The sequence below is a fragment of the Gekko japonicus genome, unplaced genomic scaffold (genome assembly GCF_001447785.1).
Source record: "Gekko japonicus isolate JY-2015 unplaced genomic scaffold, Gekko_japonicus_V1.1 scaffold3014, whole genome shotgun sequence".
In the NCBI taxonomy this organism is placed as follows: Eukaryota; Metazoa; Chordata; class Lepidosauria; order Squamata; family Gekkonidae; genus Gekko; species Gekko japonicus.
In genome coordinates this window covers 76983-86713 of record NW_015163696.1, presented here as the reverse complement: position 1 = coordinate 86713, position 9731 = coordinate 76983, and the positions used below count along the sequence as shown (strand labels likewise).

The 9731-nt window shown below is 48.8% G+C and overlaps 1 protein-coding gene across 2 annotated transcripts in view; it reads left to right on the top strand.

Moving 5' to 3' along the window:
- The first annotated feature begins 614 nt into the window (after nucleotides 1-614).
- Nucleotides 615-9731, top strand: part of EGFL8 (EGF-like-domain, multiple 8) — a 37886-nt gene continuing 28769 nt past the window's right edge. For both annotated transcript variants that reach the window (XM_015407822.1, XM_015407821.1), the window contains exons 1-3: nucleotides 615-690; nucleotides 1310-1446; nucleotides 8274-8393. In XM_015407822.1, coding sequence (XP_015263308.1) covers nucleotides 1346-1446; nucleotides 8274-8393 — 221 coding nt within the window. In that variant the 5' untranslated portion in view covers nucleotides 615-690; nucleotides 1310-1345. The remainder of the gene's footprint in view (nucleotides 691-1309; nucleotides 1447-8273; nucleotides 8394-9731) is intronic.

The following is a 9731-nucleotide window of genomic DNA, read 5'->3' as shown; positions in this document are numbered from 1 at the left end:
CCGCCCATCATCTGCAGGGTCCGTGGGAGACAATGCACGGCTGTAGCCGGTCGGTTTGTTTAAAAAGGCCGACATCTGTGGGAGAAATTTTCCGTCACGGCCTGGAACCAGTTCCTACCTTTGTCCTATTGTGACTGGCCTGACGGTGCCCTCGCTCAAAGGCCCAAATTCGCACACCTCCTCCCGCCAAGGAACACCCTCCAGTTCCAACCCGCAGCTCGCCCATACCCCAAACATCTTGACCTTGGGGGGGGCGCGTCTTTCCCCATAACGGCTCTCCATTCGCGCCTAGTGACCCTGGGCGACAATGGACGGGTTTGTTCTGTGGGGGGTTGAGGAATCCAGAGAGGGGGGAAAGGGGACAATGAAGCCCTGTTTGGGCCACTCGCCTCTTCGGCGGGTACGGGGTCAGGGGGGCCGTGACTCACGCCAAGGGACGAAATGCCAGGGGGCATCAGCCAGAGGTGGGTGGGGGCCTTGCCGCCACTGCTGTTGCCGCCGCAGGGGTGTATGGATGGACGCGGGCCAAGAGAGGTGGGGATTTGGCTGTTTCATTCCACACACACGCGAACAAAGCCCAGCTGGGTTGGAACGGCCGGCCAGACTCGGCAGCCGTCAGGTTGGGGTTGTGAGGGTGGCTGAGAGAGTGCAGGAAGCTCTGGAGGCTGGTAGAGAGACAAAGAGAAGCAGGTAGGTTCGCTTGCGTGTGTGTGTGAGTGTCGGTGGGTGTGTATTTGAAGGCAAGGGGAAAGATTTCGATCACCAGGGGTGTAGTTGTAGAAACCTTTCCAGGGGAACTGATCTCTGCCGTCCGGAGATCAGATCTCCAGCCGCCACGTGGAGGCTGGCAACGCTAGTAGGTCCGGCACTTGTCTGCAGCTGGACTTTTTGTGATGCGTTGCCAACTTGTGGAAACCTTCTTCTTTACTTGTGGGCAGTCTGAACGTTGATTGAGAAGCGTAATGAAAAAAGGACGGGAGAGTTTAAGGAACCCCCCTCAGTGTTCAGTAACATCTGGAATAGTAAATTAGGGTTGCCAGCTGACCAGATTGAAAGAACAGCCCCGCTGCTCCTGTGACTTTAGCAGCAGTTTGAAATACAGGAACCAGTCAACGGGTCTCATCCTGGCTTGGTGCTGAGCAGGATCTCCTGCTAATGGGTGCCGTTCAGGCTTCTTCTAATGACACAGCTACATGAGGCGGTGGGTAAGTTGGCAACTCTACCTTGCACAAGCAAAAGGCGTTTGGTCTGGATATTTACTGTGTCATCTCCTGTCAGCATGCTTAACTGGTTCTCTTCTGTCCCACAGGCCCTCCGCTTTGAGCCTCACCCCCACCACCCTGATATGGGGTGGCAAGGAGTTGGTCCCACAGCCTTTCTCTGTGGGGGGCTTCTCATCGCCTTCCTCCTAAGGGAGGCATCTGGACAGAGCAAGAAGCCGGAGAGGTAAGGCCGGGAATTAATAGATGATAGATTCATGGAGGATAAGTCTGTCAATGGCTACTAGCCATGGTGACTGAGGGGAACCTCCACATTCAGAGGCACTAAACCTATGAATCCCAGATCCAGGAGGCAACCTCAGGGGAAGGCCTCTGCCTCTATTCCGTCTTGTTAGCCCTCCAGAGGAACTGGTTGGCCACTGTGTGAGACAGGATGCTGGTCTAGACGGACCACTGGTCTGATCCAGCAGGGCTCTTCTTATGTTCTTATAAAAGGGGATTAGATAGATTTATGGAGGATGGGTCTAGCAGTGGCTACTAGCCATGGTAACTGTGGGGAACCTCCACATTCAGAGGCACTAAACCTCTGAATCCCAGAGCCAGGAGGCAACCTCAGGGGAATGCCTTGGCCTCTATGCCCTGTTGTTGGCCCTCCAGAGGAAGTGGTTGGCCACTGTGTGAGACAGGAAGCTGGACTGGATGGACTAGGGGTCTGATCCAGCAGGGCTCTTCTGAGATTCTTTAAGAGGGGCTCAGCCTGTGGGAGAGCTCACACAGAGTATCTACAAAGTCTCCAGGTTTAACAGGCAGAAATCAGAGGTCGATAAAAAGAAGTAAAGACCCTGGGGAAGGCTAAAAACGTGGGATCGTGCCATTAAACTAGAAATTAATGACCAACAAAAAGAAGCACTTCCTCACACAATGCAGTCTACCTGTGGAACTCACTGCCACAGGATGTTCTGATGGCCGCTTGAATGAATGTTTTTTTTTTAATTAAAGGATTAAATCGTTTTATAGGCCTATCTAGGTTTACCCACACCCACCCACACACACATGCAGGGGGGGGGGGAGTCTGCATGTTCAACAGTTGTCTGTTAGGCTGAATTTCCCCAGATGCTGTGTTTTCTACACTGGAGACACACATGGAAAATGCTTAACCTGTCCACTTTTCCACATAGCGTGCAGAAACTGAAAGGCACAGGAGCCTTGCCACTGGAAAAAAGTGGCAACCCCAGGTGTAAAGGTGGCTACTAGGCTTAATGGCAAACTTGTCCATGGACAGCATGTTGTGGTTCTTGGGACTAACAGCCTCAGTCCTGGGAATCTAACAATACAATCCTAAACAGAGCTACAGCCTTCTGGTGAAGTCGGTGGGCCTCAAAGCACGCAACTTGGGTTAGGATTTGATTGTTAAAAGACCACCTTTCCCGGAGTGAACCTGCTCATTAGAAGGAAGGACTTCTTCACCCGTGTGGAATTCATTGCCGCAGGAAGTGGTGGCAGCTACAGACACAGGCAACTTCAAGACGGGACTGGATAAACATCTGGAGCAAAGGTCTATCCGTGGGTATTAGCCACAAGGTATAGAGGGAAAACTCTGTCTGGGGCAGTGATGCTCTGTATTCTTCCTGCTTGAGGGGGCAACAGTGAACCTCCTGAGGGCACCTGGGTTTTGGCCACTGTGTGACACAGAGTGTTGGACTGGATGAGCTGTTGGCCTGATCCAACATGGCTTCTCTTATGTACTTGTGTTCTCTTATGTGCTTATGATCTTTGTCATGGCCTCCTGGTTCAGAAGGTGCGATGGGCATCTGCTTGAAGGCCTTTTCCGTGGTGGCACCCAGCGCCATCTTTGTGGTGCCAGGAAAAGGCTGTATTGTTCTCTTATGCTTTTGAGCAGTGTTCCCTCTAACCTGAGTTAGTGTGAGCTAGCTCACAGTCTTTTAGCCTCTGGCTCACACATTTTTGTCTTAGCTCAGGAAGGATGGCTCCAGAGCAAACTAATTTATGCAGTAGCCAAATCGTTTGCTCACAACTTTAGTGCCAGTCGCTCACAAAGTAGAATTTTTGCCCACGAGACTCCATGGCTTAGAGGGAGCATTGCTTTTGAGAGCCCCTTTTTAATCCAGTTCTGGCTTTATGTTCCTTAATCCTCCTGTCGTTAGTCTTCTTTACATTGTTATGGCTTGATTTGGGGTTTTACCTATTTTTATATCCTGTTTGTAAACACCTGTATGCTGAAAAGCAGGGTTAGAAATTCTCCCAAATAAATAAATTACGTAAGTAATAAAAGGGATATCTTTTGGTATCGCGCCCTGTTTTATGCTTTCTGGGATGTCTGTCCGATGTGCAATAAACAGGCAATAAATAAATAAATAAATGGTGCGGTTCCAAAGAAAGCCATGCAAAAAGTGGAATAGGTTGGTCGATATGAACAAAGTAATCATTAATTACCAAGTGAAAGGTCAAGTGAGTAGACCAAGCTTCCCTAGAACCCCAGACCCATGTTTGCGTCTCTTCTCCATGCCAGAAGATACTCCCTACGGACATACCTACTCTGTTGTGTACATTTCAAAGATGAAGAAATTCACTATAGCACATTGGGTGCAATCTGCATCGTGAGGAGGATGTGAGCTGTAGTTCTATTAGATCCCTCCCTTCAAACAAAGTTTTGTTTGTGTTCCTGAGGCCTCTTGTGAAGCTTGAACACAGCAGTTCTTCTGCATTAGTGATGTCAAATTCTCATTTTCCAGGGATTTTCTGCCACTCCATGTAGGCGTCTAAATGCAATGGAATGCAACTCTCAAGAACAAAGCGTGTTTGTGTGTGCGCACAAAGAAAGTGGACAGGTGTGTTGTAGCATAGCATGCTGTGCGTGCAAATTGCAGTGGGCCAGCAAAATGACAAAGAAGTGAGTTCTAGATCAAATCAAGCCTGAACTCTTCCTAGAAGCTACAGTGATTAAATGGCAGCTATCGTACTGCAAGAAACTCAAGTCTCTGCAGATTATGCTTTCTGCATACTCATGGAAGAAAGTGTGGTCTGAGCCCTGATTGCTCTTATCCTTTGTAGAAGGAGTAGCCAAGCATGATACTTCTCCCTTCCCTTCAATGCCCGGGAGGGGGGGGGTTGCGGGGTTTGATAAGGCTGCAGGCTATGCTGTGGAGGGCCACCCAGGACGGACAGGCCACAGCGGAGAACTCAGACAAAAAGCGATCCACCGGAGCAGGAAATGGTCACCCACTCCAGTATCTTTGCCCAGAAAACCCCATGGGCAGTAACAAAAGGCTACAAGATATGACACCAGAAGATGAGCCCCTCAGGTTGGAAGGTGTCCAATATGCTACTGGGGAAGAGCAGAGGGCAAGTACAAGTAACCCCAGAAAGAGTGAAGCGGCTGGGCCAAAGCGGAAAGGACGCTCAGCTGTGGATGTGTCTGATGGTGAAAGGACAGTCGGATGCCCAGCTGTGGATGTGTCTGACAGTGAAAGGAGAGTCGCATGCCACAAAGAACAATACTGTATAGGAACCTGGAATGTAAGATCCATTAATCAATCGACACAGCAAGCTCTGGGGGACAGCTGAAGACAGAAGGGCCTGGCATGATGTGGTCCATGGGGTCGTGAAGAGTCGGACTCAACTGCGCGACTGAACAACAACAATAACACTCTCTTCCTTTTCACAGAGCCCTGGGACTGTGCGACTGAACAACAACAGCAAAACTCTCTTTCTTTTCACAGAGCCCTGGATAGTGGGAGGAATTCTTACAGGAAAATCGGAATGACATTGAGTGGATGAGGCATTTCAGTGTTAATGGGGCAATGTTTGCTAACATTATGTAATGCCTGGGAATAACCCAGGGATAACATACAATTATCAACGCTTAGTATCAAAGCAAAAGGCAAACCATCAATCCATGCATCCGTTTTTAGTTTGAGGGAAATGTTTGTGATCGAAGTCTGTTTGGCTTAGAAGTGCTTCTTGCAAAACTGGTTTTTCCAGTAGCTCTCCCATCCTCCAAACCCCTGTGGACTCTAATCAAATGTAAATGTTCAGCAGTTGCCCATGAGGAAACCTGTTATCATGTAAATTGGCCGTCTAACATAGACCAAAGTGAAAGAGTCTGAAACGGGGGATATTTGCAGAAACAATTCTACTTAAAATAGTAGTATCGATTTCAAAACGGAGCAGAACAAAGGTTCACAGCAAAAGTATTTTTGGGAAGTGCGGGGCAACGGTGTGCTGGAAGCGGTCTGAGTGCTGGTCCCCCTAAAATAAATGCAGAGCCAAGAAGAAGCCCCTACACAAAGCGGCAGTGAAGGTGGGGAGGGAATGCACAACGGAAGATTGAGAGGCGCTCAGAAATCGAGGGAAGAGAAGGTGCAGAAAGGGTCATCATGAAAAGGCAAACGTCATCGGAAAAGACAACTACGCTAGGGAAAGTTGAAGGCGGCAGCGAAAGGGGAAGACCAAACGGGAGATGGATTGACTCCATTAAGGAAGCCACGGCCCTCCGTCAACATTATGTAATGCCTGGGAATAACCCAGGGATAACATACAATTATCAACGCTTAGTATCAAATCAAAAGGCAAACCATCAATCCATGCATCCGTTTTTAGTTTGAGGGAAATGTTTGTGATCGAAGTCTGTTTGGCTTAGAAGTGCTTCTTGCAAAACTGGTTTTTCCAGTAGCTCTCCCATCCTCCATACCCCTGTGGACTCTAATCAAATGTAAATGTTCAGCAGTTGCCCATGAGGAAACCTGTTATCATGTAAATTGGCCGTCTAACATAGACCAAAGTGAAAGAGGCTGAAACAGGGGATATTTGCAGAAACAATTCTACTTAAAATAGTAGTATCGATTTCAAAACGGAGCAGAACAAAGGTTCACAGCAAAAGTATTTTTGGGAAGTGCGGGGCAACGGTGTGCTGGAAGCGGTCTGAGTGCTGATCCCCCTAAAATAAATGCAGACCAAGAAGAAGCCCCTACACAAAGTGGCAGTGAAGGTGGGGAGGGAATGCACAGCGGAAGATTGAGAGGCGCTCAGAAATCGAGGGAAGAGGCAGGTGCAGAAAGGGCCATCGTGGAAAGGCAAAAATCATTGGAAAAAACAACTACGCTAGGGAAAGTTGAAGGCAGCAGCGAAAGGGGAAGACCAAACGGGAGATGGATTGACTCCATCAAGGAAGCCACGGCCCTCCGTCTGCAAGACTTGAGCAAGGCTCTTAACAACTGGAGGCCATCAAGTCGTAGCGTCACCAGAAGTTGGAAGCGACTTGACAACACTTCACACACACACACGCACACGCACCACTCTGCAGTTCCGAATTTATCTTTTAAGAAGCCCTGCTGTCCTGCTTCAGTTGATAGTCAAGGTCAGGGGTCATTTCCTGCAGGAGTGCACAGGAGTGGAGCTCCGGCAGTAAAGAGCCCAGGGGGCGGGCACATGCAACAAGCCCCACCCCCTGCGCCCAGCAGCCCTCAGTCAGAGCAAGAAGCAGCCAGGTACGTTGCAGAGCCCCCCCTGGCCCAAAACAGTCCAGTGGCACCTTTAAGACCAAGTTTTATTCAGGTACAAGCTCTCCCTCCTCTGCGAAGACAGATCTGCACATTCCCACCCCCAATAGCTAGCAATCCAAAATAGTCCAGTGCAGCCTGAGCGGTGGGTGTTGCCTTCTGACAAACGTCCGGTGATGTCAGGGGGTGTGGCATATGAAAATACGTTATGCTAATGAGTTATGCTAATGAGCTCCTGCACCTCTTTTTCTACAAAATGAACCCTGGACAAGGTGATGAGGCAGAGTGTCGGGTGACTTGCAATCTATCATCCTGTGTCACAGATGGGCTTTCATGATGTTTCATCTCAAACACATTTCCCATCTAGAGAGCCATTCACACACTCACCAGCCAGTCATCAAGCAGGAATGGTTTACATGCACATGTGAACCAGCTCTCATGTTGCGTTGGGGGGGGTTGTTGGTTTTTTTTTGCTGTATTTGAACTTATCTATAACTAGTATAATACTTTCTGACCTTTGTGATTATTTTAACATGTTGCTCTTAATTTGTAACCCAGGCAATTTACATGCTAGGCTCGCCAAACTCCAGGTGGTTATGCAGAAGTATATAGCACTGTGTATAATAGACGTATGTTCAAGGTAGATCAGTTTCGTGCTTTTTCTTTTTTATTTTTCTATACTGTTATATAAATATTGGTGTCAAATATTATCAAAAATAGATTTCACCCAAACGAAATTCTGTTCAAATATTCAGACAGCAACTTGTCAGTATCACAATCACTAGTTTTGTTTAGGTGAAAGGCTCTGCCCTTGAATCTCCAGGAATTTCCCAACCCGTATTTGGCAACCTGACTACACTCCCAGGATTTGCAGATATACAGGTCAGCTGTCTAGCGTAGAATTTGACATCCTGGAAATAATTTTCATTTTAAAGGCTGCTCCTAGTCGTCATGTTTTGCACCCAGAAAATCCTAGAATCCCCCCTCCACCATTCCAATTTGGAAGGCAAAGCACAGAATAAGGTCTGTGTGGGAGCTCTCTCCAAATGCCATCCCCACAGATTCTTTTCATTTTTAAAAAAGTCAGCTTTGGGACACCAATTCAGTGTATATGCATGAGATCTGGAAATGTGTTGTGAATGACTGCAGAAAGAATGTGGGTTGGTTGGCCAACAGATTTGTTACTCCACAACAAATTTGTTACTCCTCTTAGTGAGGTTGCCAACTTTGGCCAGGGAAAGTCCTGGACATTTGGTTGTGTGTCTGCAGAAGAGAGAATTTGGGGAAGGATTTCACCCGGAATCTATACTATACCAAACTATACCTTTGAAGATGCCATTTTCTCCAAGTGAACTGATTTCCATCACTGGGAGTTCAATTATGATTCCTGGTGAACTCCAGGCCCCACCTGGAGGTTGGCAACCCCACTACACAACCCTGGTTTCAGTCTCCAGGCCTAGGCTAGTTCAGGAATTGATGTCAACCAGGACCCCATGAAGTTCAGTCCTCAGTTTTCTTCCTTCTCTACTTGCAGCCAGGTGTGCTCCCGCCACATCTTGCGAATCCCTCTAGTCTACAACGAGACCTACGCCAAGCCCCAGCACCAGCCCTACCTGACACTCTGCCCTGGGCCTCGGATCTGCAGCACCTACAGGTATGCAAAGGCTTGCCAATCTTGGCTGAGGCTTTGATGATGTCATGGGTGAAATCTGGTGACGTCATACCGCAGAACCTGGTGATGTCCAATCGAATAGCAAGGTTCACTGTGGCGCTTTCACACACCAGTAGGGATTATACCACAGTGTCTGGGAATGTGTGTAGGTGCGATCAGGGGTCTTTGCAAAGACTGGCTATTAACTGTGCTGAAAAATAAGATCAATAACGTGGGTCTGGATCCTGTGACTCTCGTCCATGTAGCAGCATATGGGTGGTGGTGGTTGTTATCGCCATCATCATATGGCACTGTGTGTAGAATAGCTGGGAGATCCTAAGATGGTCTGGCATCCAGAAGTTCTAGCCCTTTCAGCATTATGTATCACTAGGTGGCGAGTTAGACTTGTTTTCAGGCCACGAGACGTTTCAGAGGTGGTTTGCCATTGCCTGCCTCTGGGTCACACCCTTGGTATTCCTTGGAGGTCGCCCATCCAGACACTAGCCAGGGCCGACCCTGATTAGCTTCCAAGCTCTGACGAGATTGGTCTAGCCTGGGCTCTCCAGGTCAGGGTACCCTATGAGTTTATGTCTTCCTCCAAGGGAAAAAGACGACCTTCCATGGGAAGTCAGGGCTGGCATAAGGGACAGCTGAAGGACTGCTACTTAGCATAGCTAGTTTAGGAACTTCCCACAAATTCAGATTTTGTCCTTCCTGTCTCCTGATTGTCTCTCTGGAGACTTCCTGCTCCAACTGAGCCCTCCCCCTTCATTCCTGTCTCCCACAGAGCAGTCAGTCAGTCAAGCTTCTCTCTCCTCTGTTCTATCAGAGTTTATTTCTTCTTCAATAAACAGAGAGTTATTTTCTTTAAGCAGTTGGTGCTCCATTCCTCTGCGTGTTTAAGCTCTACCAACAGCCAGGTCCTCCCGGGTCATGGAGGGGTAGGGGGGTAGGGTTGCCACATCCAGGCTGGGAAACTCCTGGAGATGTGGGGGCGGAGCCTGGGGAGGACAGGGACCTCAGTGGGGCACAGTGCCCTAGAGTCCACCCTCCAAAGCCTCCATTTTCTCCAGGGGAACTGATCTCTGTAGTCTGGAGATGAGCTATAATTCCGGGGGATCCCCAGGTCCCGCCCGGAGGCTGACACCCCTACACCGAGCAAGGTTTACCCCAGTTGCCACGCCTCAAAGAGAAGATATATCGAGGGTGTGCTTTGCCGACTGCCTTGAGATTTCATGCTGCTGCCTTGAGAATGAGCCCACAAACCTGAGTCTTGAGGCTAAAGCCTGACGCTTGGCAACTCTAGTTCCATGGGGGGGGGGGAGCTGATAGACTGGAGCA